Source organism: Pteropus medius, unplaced genomic scaffold (genome assembly GCF_902729225.1).
Source record: "Pteropus medius unplaced genomic scaffold, Ma_sr-lr_union100, whole genome shotgun sequence".
In the NCBI taxonomy this organism is placed as follows: Eukaryota; Metazoa; Chordata; class Mammalia; order Chiroptera; family Pteropodidae; genus Pteropus; species Pteropus medius.
In genome coordinates, this window is record NW_024347791.1 from 15,295,269 (window position 1) to 15,320,469 (window position 25,201).

General features: G+C 34.9%; 1 protein-coding gene and 1 pseudogene across 6 annotated transcripts in view; one reads left to right on the top strand and one right to left on the bottom strand.

Annotated features, from left to right (window-relative positions):
• Positions 1–4,088: 4,088 nt before the first annotated feature.
• ANKIB1 (ankyrin repeat and IBR domain containing 1) overlaps positions 4,089–25,201 on the bottom strand; it is a 110,533-nt gene continuing 89,420 nt past the window's right edge. For 2 of the 6 annotated variants that reach the window (XM_039878112.1, XM_039878111.1), the window contains 10 exons: positions 23,905–24,035; positions 18,189–18,323; positions 17,181–17,267; positions 17,026–17,092; positions 14,929–15,074; positions 13,771–13,949; positions 12,337–12,388; positions 8,653–8,767; positions 7,617–7,750; positions 6,514–7,266 (listed from right to left, as the gene is read on the bottom strand). In XM_039878112.1, coding sequence (XP_039734046.1) covers positions 6,514–7,266; positions 7,617–7,750; positions 8,653–8,767; positions 12,337–12,388; positions 13,771–13,949; positions 14,929–15,074; positions 17,026–17,092; positions 17,181–17,267; positions 18,189–18,323; positions 23,905–24,035 — 1,799 coding nt within the window. Of the gene's footprint in view, positions 7,267–7,616; positions 7,751–8,652; positions 8,768–12,336; positions 12,389–13,770; positions 13,950–14,928; positions 15,075–17,025; positions 17,093–17,180; positions 17,268–18,188; positions 18,324–23,904; positions 24,036–25,201 lie in introns of all 6 variants that reach the window. The other 4 variants (XM_039878109.1, XM_039878115.1, XM_039878114.1 and 1 more) reach the window with 4 other exon arrangements.
• LOC120615347 (uncharacterized) lies at positions 22,217–22,334 on the top strand (annotated as a pseudogene).

Sequence of the window (25,201 nt, forward strand, 5' to 3'; positions counted from 1 at the left end):
TATTTATTTTAGCCATTCTGATAAGTGTGCAGTGTGTTTTATTGTGATTTAAATTTGCATTTCCTGATGGATAGTGATGTTGAACATCTTTTCTTATGCTTATTTGTTAGCCATGTATCTTCTTTGGTAAAATGTCTCTTCTTGTCTTTTGTCCATTTTATCTTGGATTGTCTTTTTACTGTTGAGTTTTGAGAGTTCTTTATATATTCTAGATACATAGCTGGCAAATATTTTCTCCTACTTTGTAGCTTGTCTTTTCATCTTCTTAAGGTCTTCTGCAGAGCAAAGTTTTAAATTTTGATGAAGTCTAATTTATCGATTTTTTTTTTTATGGATCTTGCTTTTGGTAAGAATTTGGTAATTCTTTGCTTAACCTAGCTCATAAAGACTTTCTATTATTTTTTTCTAAAAGTTTTATAGTTTACATTTAAATCTATGACCCATTTTAAGTTTTACATGAAGTTTAAAGTTTAGGTAGAGATTTCTATTTTTGCTTACCTTATAACCAATTGTTCCAGTACAATTTAGAAAGACTATCCTTCCTTCATTGTATTGCTTTTGCACCTTTGTCAAAATCAGTTGATGACATTTGCTTGGGGGCTATTTTTGGTTCTCTATTCTGTTCTATCCATCTATGTCTATCTTGGCACCAACATCATTACTGTAGTCTTGAAATTGGGTAGAATGATTCATCCCCTTTATTTTTCTTCTTCACAATAGTTTTAGCTATTTCAGTTCCTCTGCCTCCCATATAAATTTGAGAATTTTCTTACCTATAGCTACGAGAAAAGGTTGCTGGCATTTGGAAGAAGTTGCTGCCAAGAGGTTGAACTGAGCCCAGGCATTCTGTGAACCAAGACCCTCGCCAACCCAGTGACGTGTCAGGGAGTGAAGTTAGGCACAACGTATCCCCCGAAGGAGTAGCTACTAATTTTTTAAGTAAAACTAGTAAGATACTACTATGGTCAGGCTAACTCTACTCCCACATGTACCATTTCTGTTTGACGTGCAAGGCCTGCTGGGCCCATGCTAATTCTTCAATTCCAGTTCACCCACTCCTAAGTGGAGATGTCACACCAGATGACACACAAGGTCGCCATGGGTCAGATATTCAGTTTCACCAAGAGCCGAGGAGCAGGTTAAGAACCGCTTCTCTGAAACGGGTGCACTTGATGACTGTGTCAGGCAGGTGGCGATGTTGTGCCAGGAAATATAGCCTCAGTACCTGGGCTACCATTACATCTAATGAAAGGAGTGATTTCACTTTCTCCTCCCGGGAGTTCTCCTCTGGTGTTTCTGCTGGACCACCAGAGAGGGGACAAGGAGGCAGGCTGGGGAGTGGTTCATGCCCCACCATCACCTCTCTACATATGGCAGCCCCTGAACGGGAGAGCCCCTGACAATTGAGGCGGGGCCTTGTGGGCACGTGACACATAGATTAGATACTTGGGTTTGGAAGCCACATCACGCTGCATCACCCAAAGGGCCACACCCACAAGGGAAGCCCTATTCCCCACTACAGTATCCAAATGCCTTTTTCCCCCGCCCAGGGGTCTAAATGTGTGCAAGTCAGGAGATACAGCAGGTGGCAAGTGGGTGCCAGATCACCCAAGAGGCTGAGGAGCCTGGGAGGTGTGTGGGGGCACTAGTCTGTGGGGAGGAAACATAATCATGGGCCCTTTTGCTCTTTTAGTCCTTTGCTCTGGGGTCAGTGGCTGGGCACTGGCCCAACTACTTCTCCCATGGCAGTGGTGATGCCTGTCAGTACAGAGAGAGAACTAGGGCCCAGGGCCCTCTCTCTTTACCATGCACACTGCTGTGGTTTACCCTGCAGGCTTTGGCACCCTCTGTCACTCCTGCATCCAGCACCTCATCCTCACCACTGGCTAAGTCAAGGACTGGGGCTGCTGGGGCTGTGAGGGCCGCTAGCTCTGCACCTTTAGAAGAGGCTTTGCATTCGGACAATGTTGTGACTGCTTGCAACCCAAACAGTGAACTTCTAATGTTCTCAGTCCACTCAAAACTTTAAACAGCAAGCTTCTTATTGCTGACACCATTTATTTTATGTTTGGGGATTCCCTGACTCAGCAGCTGCAGCTATACCGCTGTTCAGGTAGGGCCACAGGAATTGCTGACTGTCATGAAAACATTCCTTCTTCTGCCTGCCTGCAGGAGTTATCGACAATCGAGGTACCGCTTGTTTCAATCCTACCTCCTATTGCTAAACCTCTAAATATTAGCTCGACTCCTGTTCAGTAATAGGCAGGACAGTGGGAACTCTTACTCTCTCCTCATCCCTTATCTACTGCTTGGGTGAGAGTATTCACTACCACATAGATTTCAGGGAGTCTGACCCAGGATTCCTCTTCCAGACCACCATGTCTGTCAGCAGTCCATCCTCGTTGCCAAAACTGTTGGGTTTGGGATTTGATTTTACCTTGTTTATAAAGCAGTAAGTTAGCCTGTCAGTTTCATGGAAGCAGACAGAAGTAACAAGACTCCTGGGTCAAAGGCAAAGGACTTTATCACTTACAGCACAGCACGCAGAATGAATATCAGCAATTTGTGTAAGGTCCCCTTGTCCCCAGTTCCACAGGAGCAGCACTATGGGCCCTGATGAATGCCAAACATGCAGTGGGATGGTGTTGCAGTCGTGGAACTCTTGAGTGCTGGGAATCCAATGCCTTTACAGCTTGTCCTCAAGGTCACTAGCTACATAAATCCTGAGAAATGGCCCAGGCAAAACTGTGGTCAGGCCTTGCAGTCTTGGCATACACAAGTGAGATGTGTAGGTACAAGAGAACTGGACTGTCTTGTCCAATAATTATCCTTTTCTATAATTGTGTTTTATTTGCTCTTTCATGAATGTCTCTCTCAGCCTGTCTGTAAACTGCTGCCTCATGGAGGTTAGGCCCCTGTGCAACAGCTGGCTAAGAGAAGATATATAGCCTGATGAAGAATATTTTCAAATTACAGTTTTAAAGAATGAAGACGAAAAATTCCTTTAAAAATATGGCTACCACTCAGTTTGTCAGCCAGCTGTCGGCCCTAATTGGAACAGAAAACAAAGAGAAACTTTTCTGGTCCATCTTTAAGTATGATGATTACCATTTTCTAAATGTAATAGTCTAGAAAGAATTATCTTTCCAGAAAGAATTCTACTATTCTAGGGAGAAAGTGCTAACAACTGACAAGGCAGTAATACACTGTGGCTAAGGAGAAGCCCTAGTAATTATGCCCACAGGCAGTGCTAAGATAAAACTACCACTGAGCCCAAGAGCTGAGCACGTGAACATTTTTTTCCTGTGGAGTTTTTATTTCAGTCTTAAAAGAAAAACCCCAGATTTGCATTATCGTGTAATATTTAGATTCCAAGATTTTACTCTTGCAGCAATACACTGTTTTTAAATTACAATCAAACTTCAGCAAGCCTCAGATTTTAATTCATAACAGGTAAGCGACAAAAAGGAGATAGAACGTGAGAACAGTGGCTGCGCTAATCAAGAACATTAAAGAGTAACTCAGCATGTGGATGCTAGTGGTTAAGTTCAGATGCACACAATGAAAGGCACAAATAAAATGACACAACTTTGAGTGGTTACCACTCGGAGACCCGATGAAGCACCAGATGGTGGCCTGGGAACTGCAAGAAAGTGTAGATGTCAAGGGCTGTTTTGGTAACTCAAGAGGGACAGAATAATAAAATGATGGAGAAGCAGGTGTTTCTATTCCTACTGCATAAAAATATTTTCCTATCCTAAGCAACTTCACAAAATATCTTAAAATTCTATCTTTTCCTATGTGTTTCTATTAGAGATTTCAAGGAAAAATCATATCACTCTTCTCCTGAAAGCTACCGTGATAAAAATAAAATGAGATTGAAGTCACGATGTTTTAACACATTGTCATACAGTGCTTTGGGTTTATTTTGGGGGTACAAAATGCTCAGTAAGTAGGCCAGTGTAAAAAATATTAGGCACTAATTCATTACATGTAAGAAACACATGTTTGAGGGAATTTAATTTGAAGGAAATCAGCTTCTTGACTTGGTTAAAACAAAGTCTATAATGTAACGAGACAAAAGTGAAGTAGTTTAAGTAATAAATGTTTAATCAAAGAATTTTACATATTATTAACAGCATTCATTTGGCCAAACATCTACACGTTTGTAGAATCCTACTGTATATAAAGTGGGAATGTATCAAGTATAGACTATGAAAGTGCAAATAACAAGTCAAGGTTAGAGTAACTTTTTTTTTACATTATAAAATTAACCTGTTTACAAAATAGGATTTGCCAAACTTCATCTCTGAATTGTAAAGTCAATGACTGTGTTGTTTTTAAAATATGTACCAAGGAAATACAAATTGGATAATGATCGTTTTTCATGCTCAGGAGAGAACACCACAAAAACAAAGGGTACCGCACGAGGTGCAAGGAACCAGAGCTCACCATGAACACCAGCTTCGCCACTATCTCCACGCAGCGCTTTCTCGCCTTATTGCAGCTTTGCAAGACGCCTCAATATGTGATACAAAGAGTTTTTATTGAAAACTTACAACTTGGTCTAAAAACTGATTGGTGTTGGTATTTTTAATCCAAAATAAATTTGTAAAAAAAAAATCCTTTAATGGACTATTTCAGTTTAATGTACAGTAATACACTGCAGATAAAGTTAATATTTTCCCCTACCAATTTTAATAGGGATTTATATCAACGTTTCTGATAATTGGGGAAATAAAAACTAACGTGGACTTTTGATATCCTTAGCATAGGAACAATTCCCATACAGCTTTTTATCCTAGGGGAACCCAGGGAATATTAAATACTCTAATATATATGAATTCAAAATACAAGAATATTTGAAAAGCAGGTTTGGGGGGGAAAAAGTAATCAAAAAAACCGTAATTATAAACTCACTGGATATCAATACTAATATAACCTTTTGCCCAGCCCAGGACTTGCCTGTATAAACTCGGTACTGAAACTGTGGTATCTGTAGGTAGGTTTCTGGTAAGAATCTGGCAAAACATTAAATGGAGTGTTGCATATCAATTTTGCTTATGTTATGCTAGTTTTGATAATATGTAAGTAAAACAGCCATTCCAACAGTTTACTCTAGTTTTAATTACACACTGTACCATTTTATCTTAATTACAACTGAGACCAGTATTTTCTTCACAGTAAGACACTGATAACTAGGAAGTTGATTTTTTTCAACACTAAACAGTAATCACACAGCAAATGAGTATTGTGCAATAGAACAAACACATATCAGCATTTGCTATTTAGGCAAACAAACTGATTAAACATTTAGTTGTTATATTTACTGTAAAGGCAAGGCCATGGGTGGTTTTATGGAGGTCTTTGCAATTCATAGCATAGTTACTTCAGAAGAGACATTGAAATTTGAATTACTCACTTATTTAACTGGCAACTATCCATTTAGGTTAGGCAAAGGCACGGTAACATGTTGCGCAGGATGTTTTATTGAATTTTTTAATAATTGTGGGATTTACTATAACTCATGAAAACTCTTTTTCTATTTTATAAAACACTTACCATTAAAAGTAATTGCACCCATTAGTAATTAGAATGCACTGTAAAATTGTGAAAACAAAGAACTATGATTGCACTTCCAATAAAGTGTCTCTTAAAATACAGCACCGCTGTTGCTAATCAACTGTATTTTAATATTAAAATAAACTGTTTTTAACAGCAGCATTAGGTTTAGTTAACTTAAGCTACAGGCTACATTTATTTAAATGCAGTCTCCATGGCAACAAAAGCCCATTAAACTCTGGAATTTCATTGCTACCAAGTGGCACCTTTCGCTCTTGAGAGGGCTGAAACTGCCCTGGAGCCTGGGCACCGCACACCTGAACACTTTCTTAGTCAGCGTTTGGCACAAGTGGACTGTAAGTAGACATGAAAAGAAATTTTCGATTCATGTGAAAATGAAAACTAATTACACTGCGGTCGATGCAGCACTAAAGAGAAGGCTTGGATGCCTCAATTCACACGGCTTGGACAAAAAGGCAGAAGAAGCTATGGAAGAGCACAAGGAGACTGAGGAACTAAACGTTCCTTGATCTGTCCAAAATAACTTCTAAAATGATGAAAACTTTTTTTTTTTTAAAGAGGAAAACCACCCGAGGATTAGGGATTAAGCTTTTAATTTAAATGTTCAATTTAAGTATTGCTGACCTTAGGCTAAACAGAGGACTGCATTTTCTTAGACTGTGGAATCTAACCTACTTATTCCATTTGTTTCTCTTTCTCTCCCACTCTTCTTTTCGTCAGCAAAAATGGAAAAAGCTATTCAGTTAAATACAAAGGAAATTCCCTGTAAGGTTAAACTCAGAAATGAAGCTACCATTCAAGGGGACACCTTCGTATTCAATCCCAACGTCAGTGGTTTAGAATTGAGTTGGAATTAAGCGGCTCAAGTTTCTGTAAAGCACACTCCACCATCTGTACCTGTGATTCATTTGGAATCCTGAAGTGTGCAGCTCACACTAAATGTACTTGTTCAAGCCAGTCGCTTGAGGTCTGAGGTGTTTGATTTGAAGCATCTGAAGCATCCTCCTGGGTGGCTGCCTCATTACCACTTTCACCAGCCTGAGGCACTTCCTCCTCAGCCAGAATATTCTCTTCCAAAGAATTTTCTTCTTCTCTTTGGGTTCCTCTACATTCACTGACCACAGCATCTTCAAACACTGAATCTTCTTCTGGCGGTGCTGGTCCCACATCCCTGACATCCCTGACATCTTCTGACGCATCTCTGACACAGGGGAGCTGGGAATCTGAACCGATTTCTGCAGCTGCTGGAGGAATCAGGGCAATACTCTGAGGGTTCATGTCGTGAAACCAAGCCATGATATTGCCAAGAAGATTGTCACTGGCGTTGGAGTCCTGGCCAGCTGAGTCAAGGTCACTGGATGAGGGATAGAATTCACTTCTTGCCTCACTGAGAGGGTGTGAACTCGGGGTGTCACTTGAAAAGGGGTCACTTTCTGCTCCTAGTCTCAAGAGGCTGTCGCCAAGTTCCAACAGCTCAGTGCTGCTTAATGCTGCCTGAGGTCTATCTGTGTTCCTGGGGACAGAGTCCAGCCTGGAAGGTAAAGAAGTGCCTATTGCTCCTAAGGATGCTTCATTACTGAGGAAGTCTCTATTTTCCTCATCCATGGCCAGCCCAGATTCTTGCAGTGATAACTGTATTGCGAGAAGTATATTGGGATCATCTTCATCTAAGGAACTCAGAGCCTGAGGGCAAAAGAAAATAAAATCACTTTAAAATTTAAAAGGAAAATGATTTAACCCAATGAGGTTTACTACTGTTCTTTTACTTAACAGATAATTAATATTACCTCTATTTCTACAAAATTATTTCACCTACTCAAATATTATTTTAATTTTCTCCGTCTGTGTTTTAGGGAAAAAGAAATTCCTTAAGATAACTCTGAAATATAGAACCCTTCTGCTGTAGTATACCTCTGAAACAAAGATTTTTAGAATGGAAGGAAAAAAAAGGAAAGCAACAAAAGTGAAAATGAAAACCAGGCTGAACAGAGAAAGAGCAAAAGCAGGGGCAGCAGGCTGCCCAGGAAGGCTACCTGGAGAGAGTCTTGGTTCTCAGAGCGACCGGCAGAGGTGTGGTCGCGCAGGGAGGAGCTGTGCAGCACGCTCACAGACGCGGAACTTACCACGGACGTGCCAGGCCTGCGGCCGCTGCCACCTTCTGGAGTATCTGTTCGAAGCAAGTGGCATCAGGGACATTAGTCATCAAGACTTTATACATCTTTTTATTTAAACAGGCAATTTCTCTTTGACACGAGGGTGAAAACCCGTGTTCACACGTTCACTTAATTTTCTAGAGATTCTTCATCCTTATTTGTCTCACCGTAAGCAACAATACATATCTCATACTATTTTTGCTTGCACTACATATGGTTCTATTCAGAAATGCAAATGCTACTATCCATTCCTCTTTTTTTTTTCTTAAGTAACAATAAATAGAGGTGTTTTAGTTTTCAGAGTTCTTAAAACTACAGAATTTGGGAATTATAATAGCCTAAAGAGCAAATTTTTACGCCTGTTGATCCTGATTAAAGATAACCTGCTAACATTATAGTTTCAATATTTTCCATTACAATTTAACATTTAAAGGTTGATCATTAAAGTCATTTATAACACCTGAAATTTTCTCTTTTAAAGAATGCTTACAGAACTGAGGTTAGGAGAAAAACATTCTATGAACACAGTAACAGTAATCAATAGCTACAATTTATTGAGTGGTCACTAGATGCTGCTTGTGCCTAAGGATTTTACATGCATTATCTCATTCAGTGCTCGCAATAAGTCTCAAAATGGCACTATTAATGTTGCTTTAGAGTGAGGAGACTGCAGCGTGGAGAGGTTAAGTGACTCAACTAAGGTGTCACCCTGATACTCAGCAGAGATGGGGTCATAGACCTAGGTCTCTGATTCTACTGCCATAGGTTCTCTGTATCCTGTGACATTAGTAACAGCTACATATTACCGATTGTACATCTAAATCACAAAGTCTTTCACGACCATTTAGATTCATCAGTTTTAAGAATAAATTCAAGAGAACTAAGAGATTAAAACATACCCAACCCAAGAGCTTACCTAAAGTGCTTTCGCTGGGCTCATCAGGGTCCGGCGGGTTGCTGAGCAAACTGTGCACGTCTCCCCGGCGGCGCTGCTGTCTGTGTCTCCTCCGATACTGAAATTCAGCATATTCCTGCATAAACCAAAGGTTATAAAATACAGGAGAGCATGCAATTTTTAAAAATGCAAATAAAATAAACAACACACTTTTTTTTCCAGGAAAAAAATGTGATTTTATACATATTATAAAATCACTTGGCTTTAGAAAAAGAAACTTCAGCTTTTGCCATGCCAAGAAATCAGAAAAAGTAAAATGAAAAAAAAAAATTTAAGTGGTTACTATAATTGCCTGGATAAATTGGGAATACTTGCAAGCTCCAATCCTAGATCACAATTGAGCCTTATTTCATATGCCTGTATATAACTATACTGTAATGACTTTATTAATTAAATAAGTTAGGTTCTTCCTGGAGGTCTGGTTTAAAAATTGACTGTGATATATGCAACAGACAGAAAGAAAAAAGAAAGAAAAGCACACACCATTAAGCACTTGTCAGATTGTTAGATATTGTATTCTTGGGACTATTACATACCATACAAATCAAATGACTAGATTAAAAGTAGAGGTTAGCTTTAAAATATTAATTGGCTTCCTTCCTATATTAGTTAATATGTGGGGTTATCTACAACACGGGTAGGGAGAAGTGTTTTCTATTTAACATATGGGAAGAACACAAATTTGGGCAGATGTCTCTGAATTTATTTTACATTTGTGGTAACAGTTTAAAGTGGGATTGTTATTACCAGAGGAAGAACCTGGGACTACCTGCTATTACCTGAGTACTTTTCCAGATTTTAGTGACACAAGAGACTAGAAGAAAGGTCAGTGTGCATGACCAGATTCAGAAGGCTTATTTTGAGAATCATTATATAATCTTTCAGTGATATACAATAAGATACTCAGGTTTATGGTTATTTCAGCTACCTTAGATACCCAATATGTTTAAATTGTGATAGTACTAGAATAAATGAAGACAAGTTTTACATCACAAATAAAACTTAACACATCATACCCCTCTGGTTAAATTTATTTAAATTCCTTCATCCATGTAAGCAACTGGACTCTAATAAGAGGCAGGAAGTATCTTAACAGGTTAGGAACAAATGAATAAAAGGTACTACAGGTGCCTGGAGGGATTACTTAGGTGCTTTAAAATTTCCTGCTGAGATGGGGTATCATTTCCTCTTTTCCTGGAGGCCTAGGATCCAAAACTGGATGACTGTTATATGTCATCATGGCTCACTAGACCACTGAGGACCACCACATTTCTCAGACAAAGATGACATGAAGTGTTTACCTCAGTTCAAGACTTATATTTAGGGAGAATTTATTTGCTTTGTATACTTGATGACGGTACAAAGTTATTCTGAGTTAAAGAAACTATTACTGACCATAGAATACATAATTTCCAATTTAAGAAAACTAAGTAGTTTAAAAACAACTATAAAAGAAATGTTATGTTTATAATTATTCTGATAGAAAACTCAAATAGCAGTCTCTCACGATGCAATAGGCTTAAAAGAATTGTTCTCATAAAATTAAACTTATCTGAAAATTTCCAAGGATTCCTAAGATCTTCAAGTAAGCATATGAAAAGGCTTTAGTCGGGATACTCCAAACGCTTGGAGAGTGATACGGCTACAGAGAAGATTGAGAAGTTTTAGGATTTATAGGGGGGAAAAGCTGCCAGGAGATTTTTTTGTTTTAAATAATACCATTTACTGATCACCAGTGTTGTCAGTGACTTAATGAGATGCTTTAATCCTTCTAGAAATGTGGTATCACCAACCACATTTTAAATGTGAGAAATTAAGGAAGAACACAGCCTACAGTCTATTAAGTTACAGAGCTAGACCTGGAATTCAGGTGTCACTCATATTTCAAGATTTGCTCTTTCATCTGGACTCCACTGCCTTCAAAGTGGCACAAAAATACTTAGGCTTGTCAGTGACTCATTAAGTTTGATTTAAAAAGAATAAGATGAAATTAACTCTACTGAAAAAATATAAATTCAACCTAAAAGTCTATTGGAGTTTGGCAACATTATTTTTTTTTCAGAGTCTATATAAAGGCAAAAAGCTAACTTTTAAAGAAAAAATTTTGGCAGTTACTTGACAGTCACACACATGCAGAATTTTAAAGTTTCACACTGTGTGGTAATTCTTTAGACTTGCAATACGGTTTACATAAAAGCTTGGTATTTTGATATGCCAAAGACTTAAGAGAAAAGTGAAAGTGAGTTAAATAATCCTCGCAAAATTGATTAACTCATAAAAAGTAAATTTAACTCATAAAAAGGAAATCTTATTTATACTGTCATAATTCTCAATCTCTAGAGAACAAGAGCTCACTAATTTTATTTATAAATATTCACATGTGAGATGGCAAGCCTTCCTATCTTTTATGAAATGAATCCGTGTCAGTCGTATCAGCAGGCCCTCAATAGTCAAGGACAAATATTTCATGATTCCCAAAGATACTGTCAGAGCCAGAAGCTACAAGACGATGCACACATGACTGAATACACTGGTAAAGGTTTTATTTTTGCTAAACTGTGTTTCTACCTTGAAATTATGAAATCTTTATTAATTTATTTTTTGATAATTGAAGTTTGTTTACTTTCCTTTTATTAGAAAATTTCTTCAATCATTAATATATTAAAAAATAATTTTTGAATTCAAGTGAATTAAGAATTCCCATATCAGAGCTCTAAACATAAATTGTTTTCTCAAGTCAATAATTTCTTGGATATATCTACCAATACAAAAGGCCACAAGGTGATTGCAAGTATCCTCAGCAGCTGAAAAGAGAAAGTATCTGATTTAAATAAGCCACAGTCATTTCTGGATAATAATTTAACTGTCTTTCAGTTACAGATAACAAATGGGCTATAAATACACTGTTTGTCCCGTCCCTTCTAAGAATTAAGTTAAAAGGTTATTACAACATAAGCATCAGATGGTATACTGTTTTATAAAGAGCAAGGAAGAAAGAAGTAGAGAGAACTGCTAAAACCATTTAAAATCAGATTTGACAGTGACAGTGGCAATTTAAATCTCAGAAAATAGCAATGTGATTAAAATTTTCACTCTATCTTATTTTTATTTACAGCAACTACTATTTGCAGGGTACTTTAGAACTTCTGTATTTTAAAATGGTATATAACAACAAAGAAAAGACATGAGTGTGAAAATCTTAAAAAGCAGAAAGTAAGCAAAGCATTTTTCTGCATGAACATTATTGTCAAGTTTCCATCTTAGCAACTAATTATAAATCGATTTCTCAGGTTGTTGCAACAACTTGGAAAAACAGTTCTAATAAATAAAATTAGTATCTCTATTAACCAATTTAAAGATATATTCCAAAAATATATGCTATAAATTGGCCTTAATTCTGACTGTTCAGTAATTAAAAATTCTAAAAGGGGAGATGCATTTAATAATGTGATCATAATCCAATACCATAAATAACTAAATGTAGGCTCTGCTGTGGCATTTTTATTATAAAAGAGAAACTTTGCTGACAATCTGAGTAGGATTTACAATAGATGAGGGTGCAAATGCAAGCAGGACTGTACTAAGGAAAAATATAATTAATGAAACAAAACAAAAGAAAACAAAATCCCCGGAAAAACAATTTACCTCAGGTGATGCAAATCCTAAATATTCCCAATCCCATGTTCCACCAGCAAAGCTACAAAGAAATTAGACATACCATTTGATTTATTATCAGTACTACAAAGTACAAGCAATCAGACCCTTGCTCTTTGAACATTACTTTTAATTCCTCTGCTTGGAACTGGCTTAACCCATTTCCTGTTTGCCCTGAGAATCCTTGCCAGTGGCACTTGTGGCTGCATCGTTCAGCCTCAGATGGCTCGCGGATTGCAGCCCTAACCTTATCCCCAAAGTTTGCCATGAAATGTCTCGCTTTTGTTATATTTTCGTTCTAGTATATCGATAGTCTTCGGAAACAAATGACATCATTCTATTTATAGCATTCTGTTTTTAGGAATGGTATTTCCATTTATAAAATATAGTAATTCTCAATCGCTGAAAATGTCAGATCCTAGAAAACGCAGCATTCCTATGCGTGATGTTAACATCGTTCTCCAACAGTTGTTACTGAAGATTCATTTGATGAATCCGATTTATGTATATTTTTCTGTTACATTAGGATTAGAGACAAGTTCTGTTTAGAAATAACTCTAAGAACAGTTTTTATATTTTATTTTCACATTGAAAACCAGTCAGATTTGCTTCAGCCTCAAAGAGCGTGTTTATATAAGATTAAATTAATTCTGGCAGCCAGCTGCACTTTATTTTTTCTAAACGGGAAATGGGTTAATGAAAGTAGATCAACTACAGAATATAATTACAACAATACTTTCATTATATCTTTCAAATTTATGTTTGTGTATAATGGTAGGCAAATAAAAATCACAATGCTACAATGATGTAACAGTATTTTATGATTGCTTCTAGTTTTATGTTATATTTATATAAAAAAAGGTCAAAGGAATTTCTAATGTTTGTAATTATTATAAATACAAAATACACTTCAGTTTATAATGGCATTAGTAGTATAAGTATCCGAAATAAAACAACCAAAACTCAATTGTTCTTTAATGGATAAATATGGACCACTTATATAACTTTACTAATAACAGATTTCTAATTTCTTCACTTCTTCGTTTCTAACCTCTTATTGCAAAATACAAATATGACCATAACAAGTTGGCAAGGCTTCCAAATTCTATAACATAAGATCTTTATGGCTATCATATCACTACATATATTGCCTATTTGAAATGGCAATTTAGAATATTCTTTGAATTATGAGTTCACTGAATTGTGAAATTAACCTAGCTTAATTTAGTTCAAGAAACTACACAATGATAACCAAAAATAACAAGAAAAAAAAGAACTAAAACTGGGAAAAAAATCACCAAAAAAGAGGGTAATATACTCTTATAAGTAACTTCCAGGAATATGAACTCTACTTGGACAAAATATAAACCTGTTGGCATTTGTGGCTAGAACTAGGATGATTTCCACAGTGTGCATCCTTTTTACCTGCGCCTTGGAGCTTCTGGTGAGTCTGCAGGAGCAACTCCCCGAGCCACAGATGCCAGGAATTCTTGCCTCTTCTGTTGTACAAGGCATGCTGCCTTGATGATCTTGTGGCGGGGTGTGCGAAGGTAAGGCCTATTGACTTTTTGGGCAAGGTCTTCAGTGACCATTTCTAGGTCTGTCTATGGTAAGAAGAGAAAAAAAAATCATAAGCTGGTGGATTACTCAGGAGCAAATCCAGTGTCTATCTGGTTTCTCAGTTAAATCTAACTCTTTGAAGTCAGAAATTAATCTAAATTTTGAAATAACTTCATATTTAACATGTTTCTATTTTGCACATTACAAGAAAATAGCACTCATCCAATAGGCACTTAGCAATGTAGTTGGTACAGATTACAAAGTAGTACTGAGTATATCAGCTATCTATATGGGTTTTATAATTTATCTATGTGAAAAAAAAACCCAATAAATTTCAAGGCATTGTACATGCAAATGCATGACATGTAGTATAGACGCCATGCTGACGGAATCTGAGGCAAGGGAAGACACCTGTAATCTGGGGTTAGGTCTAAAAAACTTCATGGAGAATATGAATATTGAACATTGAAATAAATGTAAGATATATATAGTTCAAAGGGATGGCATGAAAACTGTAGTAAGAGGAGAAAGTTTGATGGCTTCGAAAAAAAGAAACATACAATGAAGTTGATCTGGCTACAGAGATGTCAGTTGGCTTAGGTGTTTTTGTTTTTTAAATACTGTAACTTCTTCAGCTGTACTTTTAAAATAAACTGGTAAATAGTAACTTTTCCATCTAGTATGTAATGTGGTTTGTTTCATCTCTGAAGATAAAACTCCTAATTACATAATCGGAATTAGGCCAGATTGGAACCTCAACTAGTTTCAAAGAAAAATATACATGTGGTAGGAAATGTTTGCGTAGCTCAGTACTCATTCAGATATGCAGAGTAACACACTTAAACATAAAGAAAATTTCAGTTTATTACTGGTAACTTTTTCCTTTATTTAAAAACCATTCTAAAAATGAAAACAAAATTGTTTACTAATCATACCCAAATAAGATAAACTTAAGTGGTTGAAAAAAGAAAATCTGTTTTTCATAATAACTGTTATTTAAATTTAATTTTAAAAGGATCTTACTTGCATGAGTTCAAAAATTTCTTTCTTTGTGCTTTTAGGTTCTAAGAAAAATCCGTAGGGGTAAGAACACTTGAGAATACGTCGAGTTTTTAAGAGCACGTGAACTGCATCTTCAATGAAAGTGGTATCTGGACAGCCTCCTTCAGCTATGATCAGGCACAGTGAAAAATTATTTTGCAAATATGCCATTATAAAATTAATTACACAATTAAAAAAAAAGAATGAGGATCCCTATGAAGAAACTGTTTGAAGAGAGTATTTATTTGAACTATACTGAACCTACATAAAACACTCATGTGTGACTTGTACACATTTATAAATGAAGCACACACTGCATGAGCCCAGGAGCACTGATGGCAATCCTGAAAAATGCACACACTGATCTGGGATTCTGTTTTGACCCTGTTGACAGATGAATCTAGCCTAGGTCAACTTAAACGTCCCATGCTTTACTAAGTTATTTAGGTTATCCCTAGTAGAACTTTGCTGGTTAAGAATTAGAACAAATGCCTTGCTAAACTACCTGCTAAAAAACAAAACAAAGCAAACAAACAAAACCTAATTATAATTATGCAAAAAAAAAATTCTAAGGAAAAAGATACAGTATTCTGGGGAATAAATGAATAACTGATGCTAGTAAATAAAAATCTTCAGATAGAGAGAAAGGGAGGAAGAGTGAGGAGGGAAGAAACTGCCTTAATATCTGAGACTGTTCCTTCCAAAATATCATTATACCATTTTAGATTTTTCCTTAACTGCAAATAAATAGGAATTAAGCAGTAGAATCTAAATTCATAAGTACTTTTGAAAATAGATTATTCTGCATGCCCACAGAAAATTACATGTGTACATACACACAGATATACAGACCATCCCAAAATACCTATCTAGCATAAGTATCTGAACTAAGATGTAAAAAAAGGAAAACACCCCCACCTTCCTCATTATAAGTGTGAGAATTGTGTAGTTTTGTTTCTTCCTTTCCAATCCTTATAGATATAAGATTTTACTTCTTTTTCATATCTTCCTATATTGTCTAGAACCTCCAGAAGGTAGAACAGCAACAGTAATTCACAGCTACAAATATGTATTGCATGTTTACTGTTAGGCACTGTTCTAAGCATCAGGGATACATCAGTGATGCGACAGAAGAAAACCCCTGCTGAAGAACTGTGGAACCAGGGAGGGTTTTTTCTTTTAAATTTTCACGAAGGACAAGACTTCAAGAATTTGACATTGGTGTGAGATAGTTACATAATTACGAAAGTCTAAGAACTATTATAAGGAGACTAAGCTGCTACTGACATTTTTTCTCCCATTCTAATTTATTTAACTATAGTTACTGCCTTAATTAGGGAATAATTGTCATGAAAAGGGTGTTATTATTCATTACTTTTGTAAACTGGAGCAACACAATTACAACTGATTGTATTTTTAGGCTTAACCCCTTTTATATATAAACTGATTATTTTAAAGTTGTGATTTTAAAACAAACATGTCAGAACCTGTACTCTGTTGTGGCCATCGTGATATTATATTCTAATGATGCAACTCAATCCATTTTAAGGAATTTTCAAATTTCTCTTTATGATCCACATAGTTAGCCCTCTCTCATGTCTTTGCTTTTTAACTCCAATGTCCATTACTTACCAATGAGATGAGTTCTCCCAAAACTGTTTTTGACTTCCATTCCATTAGGCACTCTGCTAAATTTTCTAAAGAATCTTTGGGAATTCAGTAACATAAGAATTGGGTGGCATGCAAATCTTGCTCTTTTGACGAGGTCAGGGATGACCTCTTTTTCCAACATCCTAGAGCATCAGCGGTGGCACAGAGTAATCAAAACTGTAATGAGTGTTTACTAATAGCACAGGCTGCATTAAGAGGAGGAGACACAGTAAGTCGGGTGGAAAATTTAATCACAGAGGCCTCAAAATGCTCAGCTGTACTCTGGGCTTCAGAAAACTCCAAACAGTAGCAGAAGGAGAACAGATAATGTATTCCTTTAAGGGACTTAACTTCCTATTAATGAAATGACTGATTTAGCATGGAAGTATATATTTATATTAATGATTGCACATACCACTCACAACTTACTTTCTTTGAGAGCTCTACTCAATTGCTCCATCTTTTCTTTGGCTGTTTTAAGAAGGCGTTGTTCTAACTAAAGAAACAAATAAATAATTTATATCATTCTCTTTATTTATCCACGACAGTGCAATTCAGTGTATTTGAAATGATGTAGGACATACCTGATAGCTATGCTCATGATTTTTAAATCTTGTGTAATAGTGCATAAACCTGTCAAGTTCCTGAAACCGTTTGTGTTTCTTCTCAGCCTAGGAAACAAAAACTCATAAATGATTTTTATATATGAAAGTACTAGCTATTAATAGTTTTTTTGTCATTTAATTTTATTACTAATAGGCAGTAATGCAGACAGACTTTTTGACTATTCTATTGAGAGAAAATAATAACCAACACATTTTAAAGGTTCCCAGAACGAAGTCCAACTTTTGAATTCTCTGTGATAAACTGAATCCACAATCCCAGAGTGTAAAGCAAAAGTGTAAGGCCTCTCAAGCCTATGTTTATCAGATCTTCAATGTTTTATTAAATTGCTTGTTGCTATAGATTGAATTGTGTCCCCCTCAAATTCCAGTGTGACCTCCAATGTGACTGTATCTGGAGAAGGCCTGTGAGGCGATAAAGGTTATTAGGGTGGGACACTAATTCCATAGAGCTAGTGACTTTATAAATAGAAGAAGAGACGCCAGAGTTCGCTCTCTCCAGCATGTAAGGACAGAGCAAAAAGACAGCCATCTGCAAGCCAGGAAGAGAGTTACCACCAATATCTGTATGGCAGGAATCTTGATCATGGACTTCCTAGTCTGCAGAACTGCGAGAAATTTTTGTTCGTGAAGATAAGTCTTATATATCCCGGACTGCCTCTATAATAACTTAAAAATAATTTAAACATAATACCAACAATATAGTATTAATGTGATAGCATATAATAAGCATCTTAGTCTGCGTGGTTGCTATAACAAAATACCTTAGATTAAGATACTTATTATAAGATACTTGTTATTTAAAAAGGAGGGAAAAAAAGCTCTTGAGTTTATAGAACTATTTGTTTAAATTAAAGGCTACTCTAAAGTGTATTCAATTTAATGCCTCATTACAATGAAGATAGGAAAAGAAGAAATGCAAAATACTTCTAATGGTATTAAGCGGCTTAGCCAAACAGTTCTCTTTACCTCTACAGTCATTTCCTTGGATTGCTCCTCCACATGCTGAATGACTTCATAGCGAGTACATCTATAATAACCACCTGTGGAAGAACTATGCTTTTTCCATTCTTCTAGGCAAATCCAGCAAAAGTCATACTTGCACTTCAAAAGAAAACATACATGCAAACATCTCTCCATGTTAATATGCAAATTATTTTCTGATTTCTAGTCTAATTTGTAGAGATTAAACAATCTAGCCTGTGTGACCAGGAACAAATCTTACAGATAAACCCTTTTTTCACGTTATCTCTGGAGACCTTATCTGCACTATGGAAAGATGTGGGGGTAGTTTAAAATTGTCGCTTACATAAATTAAGATGTAAGTCATAATATTATGAAGTAATCTCAAGGAATCTTTAAAAATATCAATAGGATATTCTTTCCAAATAATAAAAACGGGTACTGACAAATGTTTCATTTTTCAAGTGCATGGTGATCTTATTTTGGTCTATAAGGCTCCACCAGTCTCTGAAATGTCTGTGACACTGACAAATGGTTTTGAAACTGAGAACAAATTTAAAAGGTCTCTCAGAACTGATGTAAAATCTTTTTCTCATTTTTTTTTAGCAATTTTCACTTTAATTACCATAATTAACAAACAATGCCAAAAAATGAGCATTCCAGTATGAAAATGCCACCCTCCCTCCCCCCACTCGCCCCGATGCTTATGGATTTTGAGCCAGAAAGATCTTCCCATTCTAAATCTATGTTTTCTTCTGGTATTTTTTTTTTTTTTTTTTAATTTTGAAACTTTGAGCTGTTCAGATTTTATCTGGGTATACCATATACAGTATGAATTCACCTTCATATTTTCCACACAGCTCTTCAGTCATCTCAATACCATTTAGTGAACAGTCCAGGTTTATCTATTGGTTGGAGATGCCTCCTTTACAATATGTACTAAATTCCCATGTATCTGTGTCTATTTTCTGGGCTTTCTTTCTATTCTGTTTAATTGATCTGTAGATTCATTTGTCAGCATCAAGCTGTTTTAATTACTTAACTTTCATAATAAAAGTTATTATAAAAGGCTAGTTCCTCCTCACTGTTCTTTTTTGGAGTTTTCCTAGCTATTCCTGCTTTGTTCTTCCATATAAACTTTTGAGTTAGTTTATCTAGATGCAGAAAAATACCTGTTGGTATTTTTGTTGGAATCTTTCTACCCAAGAAGTTTGTTATCTCTCCATTTGTCATATTTTGTGTCCTATAAGGGGTCTTAAAATTTTCTTCATATAAGTCTTGTAAATTACCTAAGTGTCTTTCTAGATAAATAAGGTCTCTTTTAGAATATATTCTAGCTGGATGTTGTTGGTACACATGAAGGCTAGTACTTTCTACGTATTTTGTAATCTGCTAGATAATTGAACTTTTGTTGTTTGTAGTAGTTTTTCAGTTGATTCTGTGGGTTTTCTAGGTATGCGATCATGCTGTCTGCAAAAAATGATAATTTTATCATCTTGTTTCTAATTTGTACATCTCCAATTTCTTTCTATTGTTCAATTATATTGACTGGTATCTCCAGTCCAATGTATCTGTGATGGAGAGCATCCTTATCTCGTTCTTGATTTTAGTGAGAGTACCTCTAGTTTCCCCCACTAAATATCATGCTAACTTTTGGACTGACATAGATTTCTTTTTATCATGCTAGGGAAGATTTCATCTATTCCTATTTTTTTGAGTGTCTTATAAAGAATAGTTGTTGATTTTTTTGTCAAATGACTTTTTAGCATCTACAGGAATTATGAGACTTTTCTCCAAGGATCTACTAGTAAGATGAGGTACAGTAATAGCTTTTTAAATATCAAACTATTCTTGTATTCCTGGAATAAATCCTACATGGTTAATTACTTTTTATTAAAAAATTTTAATTGATATATAATTGACAGTCAATTACTTTTTTAATGTACTCTGCTGAATTATGTTTGCTAATATGTGTGAGGTTTTCCCCTTCTACTATCTTAACAGAACTTATGCATTGTTATAAGGAAGACTGATCTACAGTTTTCTTTTAATTTTAATAATCTTGTATCAAGGCTGGTATCAATCAAGGTTCTACTCACTGTATAATAATAATCTGAAAGTTTCTTTTTCTTTTTTTTTTTTTAACTCCCAGAAACAGTTTAAATGACATTGGAATTGCCTGTTCTTGTAAAGTTTGATAAAAGTCTACTGTGAAACTGCTAGGATCTATTGCTTTAAAGGGTGAAGATCACTGAAACACCCTTTTTTCTATGGAAATAGGTTTGTTTGGATATCTCTCCTAGGGTCAGTTTTAATAAATTATATTTTCTTTGAAAATCAATCCATTTCAAACCCAAGTTCAAATTTATCTGCAAGAGTTGAGCAAAGTTATCTCTTATTTTAGATTGCTTTGTTTATTATTTCCCTTATTTCTTATGTCTTTTTCTTATGTAAGTTTAGTGGTTTATCTATTTTTAATTCAGAAGACCACTTTTTTGGATTTATTTACTGGTTGTATTTTCAATTTTTTATTCACCAATTTTATCTTTTTAAATCTTTCCTCCTGGTTTTCTTCAAGTTTATTTTGTTTTCATGATTTTTTAACTCATATCCTTAACTCATTCCTTATTTTGTATTGTTTAAAGTGAATAAGGCTAAGTACATTTCTGAGCATTGCTTTAGTTATAGCTGGTTCTGATAAAATAGTATTTTCATTATCTGAGTTTCCTAGAAATTCTTTAACTTCCTTTTTTATTTTCTAAATGAAAAGGCCTTTTGTAACTTTTTTGTTAATTTCTATTTTTATTCCATTTTGACTAGACAATGTTACTTAAATTATTTTCTATTTTCTGGAATACTATTGAGATTTTCTTTGATGATCAATGGTCAATTTTTGAGGTACTTGAAAAGATGTATGCACAGACCATACTTTCAGGATACGAAGTCTGAATATACACATAGCAATCAGATAAACCTAGTGATCATGTTACGTCTTCTATATCTTTACTAATTTTTTCTCTATATGACACATAATAAACAGAGAGCTGAATTAAAGTCTCTGTACTCATCTGTCTCCTCACAAACATGTTACTTATATAATAAATTGTGGATATGTTTCAAGGTTTCCACAGTTCTTTTGTTGCCTGGTATAAGCAACTCTGTTCCTGATTTGATACAAGTATCCTTCGGTATAACCTTACTGATCACTCAAAATTAGTGGCAAAATGTTTTACAAAAGCCAAATTTTACATTCTATGATAAGAAAATATAGAATTTGAATAATTTTTATTTTTTAGTTGCAGCACATAGTTTTATACAGTCAGATGAAGAAAATTACTAAGTAATTTAAAAGTGTAAGAATGCAACATTTAAAGTCTCATGAAAATTATATAAAGGGTAATGAATAACAAGTGTTTTTAAAATAAATGAACTTATTTTATAAGGCCAAATTTGTCAATAAAAAAAAATGTTTAACAATTTGATCCCAGAAAGTAAAACTATCTTCTGAATCATAATCAACATTGAGGCATTAATAAAAGTATATTTTGATTTAGTCACTGTGTGAGAGCATGAATTCAATTACATATAACCTGTTGTTACACTGTCACATTTTAAAAAAACCTCTTAAAGTATAAAATTTTTCTGTAGCAAGTTCATTTCTTTCTAGATGTCTTCTTCTGTGTCATAAAAATTATTTGTCAAGGAAATATAGTCAATAATATTGTGATATGTTTGCACAGTGACAGATGATTACTAGACTTAGTGTGGTGATCACACTGTAAAGTATATAAATGTTGAATCACTATCTTGTCCATCTAAAACTAATATTGTATGCCAAGTATACTTAAACTGTATAAGTAAAATTTAAAAAAAAGTAAAAGAAAAAAGTAAAAAAGAATTACTTGTCAGTTTTTTGTTCTATGTAAATACATCAGATAGTATGTTAAAGAATACTACACTAACATAGTATGTAAGTAAATGTTTCTTTTAATTGCAACAGAAGCTTGAGCAAAATTCATTTAAGATAAATTATGGTCTACAGCAATGCTACCCTGGACATACCCGAGCCCATCTGATCTTGGAAGCTAAGCAGGGTCGGGCCTGGTTAGTACTTGGATGGGAGACCACCTAGAAGACCAGGTGCTATAGGCATAAAAAATAAAAAAATAAGGGATTGTAAACTGACAAGGTCCTTATAATCTTTGAGGTCAACCAAGGGTTGCCTCGCCTGAAAAAAAAAAGATAAATTACGTTATGTCACTAGTCTGGTTAATGTATGAAAATGTTCACTCACTAAATACATATTTATCAAGTACTTACTATTGGTGGGTGCTATTAGTAGCCCCAATGGCTGATTTTTATGGTCGACCTGTATTTCTTTACACATCTATGTAGTCTATGTCAGATTTTCTAAGAAAAAACTTATATGGATGTTGGAGATAAGACCACAAATGAAATAATTTTGGCTTAATCAGCTGAATAAGCACTTTCAAGCATTTTGCTCAGAATGCTGTACTTAGTTTTTCTTCTTGCCTCTTAGGAAATTATTATTATTGTCTAAGCCAATTCATGTATGTTAATTTTATTGTTAAAATCATCTTGTAACTGCCATTATTTTTAAAGTCATAATAATAAGGATCGTTAGTTTCAAGGTTAAAAATCAAGCAATACTTAGAAGACATTGATATATTTTATTGTAATCTTAACTATTTGGGTTTCTTTCACATCCTAAATTACAAAAATTACACTGTCCTCTCAATAATTTTAAATAATTATTTTTATATACATGTTACTTCCAGTGAAAACAAATCAAAATCATTATAATTTTAAAATAAAAATGTTTTAAAAACTATATAAATGTCTAATCAATGTATTGTATACTTGAAACTAATAATAACATAAAAAAATAATTTTATTTGTAAGCAAAAAGTTGGAAGGCCTTTTAACTCTTCTTTGCAAATTATATTCAGTTAAAGAAGCCTTCTCTAACTCCTAAAAAAAATGTTAATAAATGTAGGCACGTATTAATAAAATATTAACCTAATTCCAGAATATTTGCTTTAAATATGGTAATGTCCTTCTATGCAACTAAGTCAGGAGGGTAGCCTTCTAATAGTAATTATTTATATTAATTATTTTTCAGCCAAGTAGATCTTGACTGGCATTTTCATTTTTAATATAGTAATGAATTACTTATTTAATTGATAGTTTCACCAGCAGACCTAAAGTCTGCCCACTGCTCTGGGTATCTTTTATTATACTGACACCTATATATAGACACCAAGATTAAGATTTGGACTTAGCGGGGTTGCCTGGTGCCTGGCCTGGGCCTTGAGTCTAAGCTATGTGCTCTAAAACCAGCTTAGCAAGAGATCTACATAAGACAGTACTCTTTCTTTTAATATTATTTATATATACACAAAACTCTCTCAGGATCTTCACTGGGGGAGGTAACTTGCAGGGAAGGATTCAGGCAGTTCTAATCTTCTGGCTAAATACCACTGAATCATCACTCTTATTTTTAACATTCCCTATTAGTGTAAAATTTAGTAATATGAATTAATACTTATTTTATTCAACAAAGAATGCAGAATGCAGTCTCCTAGAATCCATCTGAAACCCAAAAAGATTTTTATGCTTAGAATATTTCTTCTTTGGATTAATTAACATTCAAATTAAGATTCCAACTGCAAAACCCTCAAAATCCTCTTTAACTTCTTACCTTAGCACACTGCATGTGATTGCATCCCTCATTCTTCTGTATTGGAGACTTACAGTTAGCGCAAGGCTTGGAGTTAGTTAACAACCAGAGACAATTTGCAGCATCTTCATAAGCTTCACTAACTCCCACAACTGTGGGATATTAAGCACAAACACAAAAATAAATGATTTAGTGTACAACGGTGAGGGGAAAAAAATCTCAAAGTTTTCTTTGCAGGTTGTCTCTCAATTTTAATCATGTATTTATTTTTCCATTAGACTCTATGGTAAAGTTTTTAAACTGCTTCATTCTGAATAGTATGATTATAGGACAAGGAGTTGTATTTGAAGCTCTATTTATGAGATCTGATTTAAAGGAGATTTCTCCGTAAAGTTGTGTCTAAATAAAGTGAGGAAGAAAAACACCAAAGTTAAAAAAAAAAAGCATTATGTTATTCTCCTGTTTAAAATAACTATACTATCAAATAAAATTATAGAATGATTACTTCAGACAATATTAGGCCAGTTGCAAACATAATTGACAGAAAGTCTTCATCACAGTAAAAAATATGAAAATTATATTGAAACATCATCTTTTTTATCCATGATTATTTCAGCGAAGCTAAAAATGAATCCAGTGTGACATGTCTAAAACTAAACTTAGCACTGTCCCGAAACCTGCTCTTTTTTCTCTAGCTCCTGCTCTGGTAAATGAGATGATTATCTACCCAGAGTCAATCCAGGAAGAGTATGATCTCAGGTACCTTTCTCTTTCCCTCACCTGCCACATCCCATTGATTCTACCTTTTTAATACTTGTTTCTTCTCCATTTCCAATTCTTATTGCTTTAGCTAGGGTCTTCCACACCTCTTGCCTAGACAATTAAAACATAGAAAAGCAACCTATTTCCCCAGCTTCTTCTCCCTGCTCCCAACTCCCACAATACAGCTTGAACAGTGACCCCTTTAAAATACAAATCTGTGTAAATGTTTTAGTTGCTCCTCACTGACTACTACTGACTACAAAATAAAGTCAAATTGCTTTAGCAAAGAATATAAAACCCTTCATGATGTTGCCACTTTGTACTTGGCAAGCTTCTCTACCTTCTGTTCCCACACTGACCTTACACTCTTCATCATCATAAACTCCATTTACTCTATTTGAGATATGCAACCTTAAAGAATGCCACGATTTTTAAACATTCTAAATTTTATACTTTATATTCTATAAGCTTTTCCTGCCCAGTGGAGAGAGTTAAAGACTGGAAAGAGTTCTAGATGTACAATTAAAAAACTATTTTCTCCTGCAAGAGTGTCAGT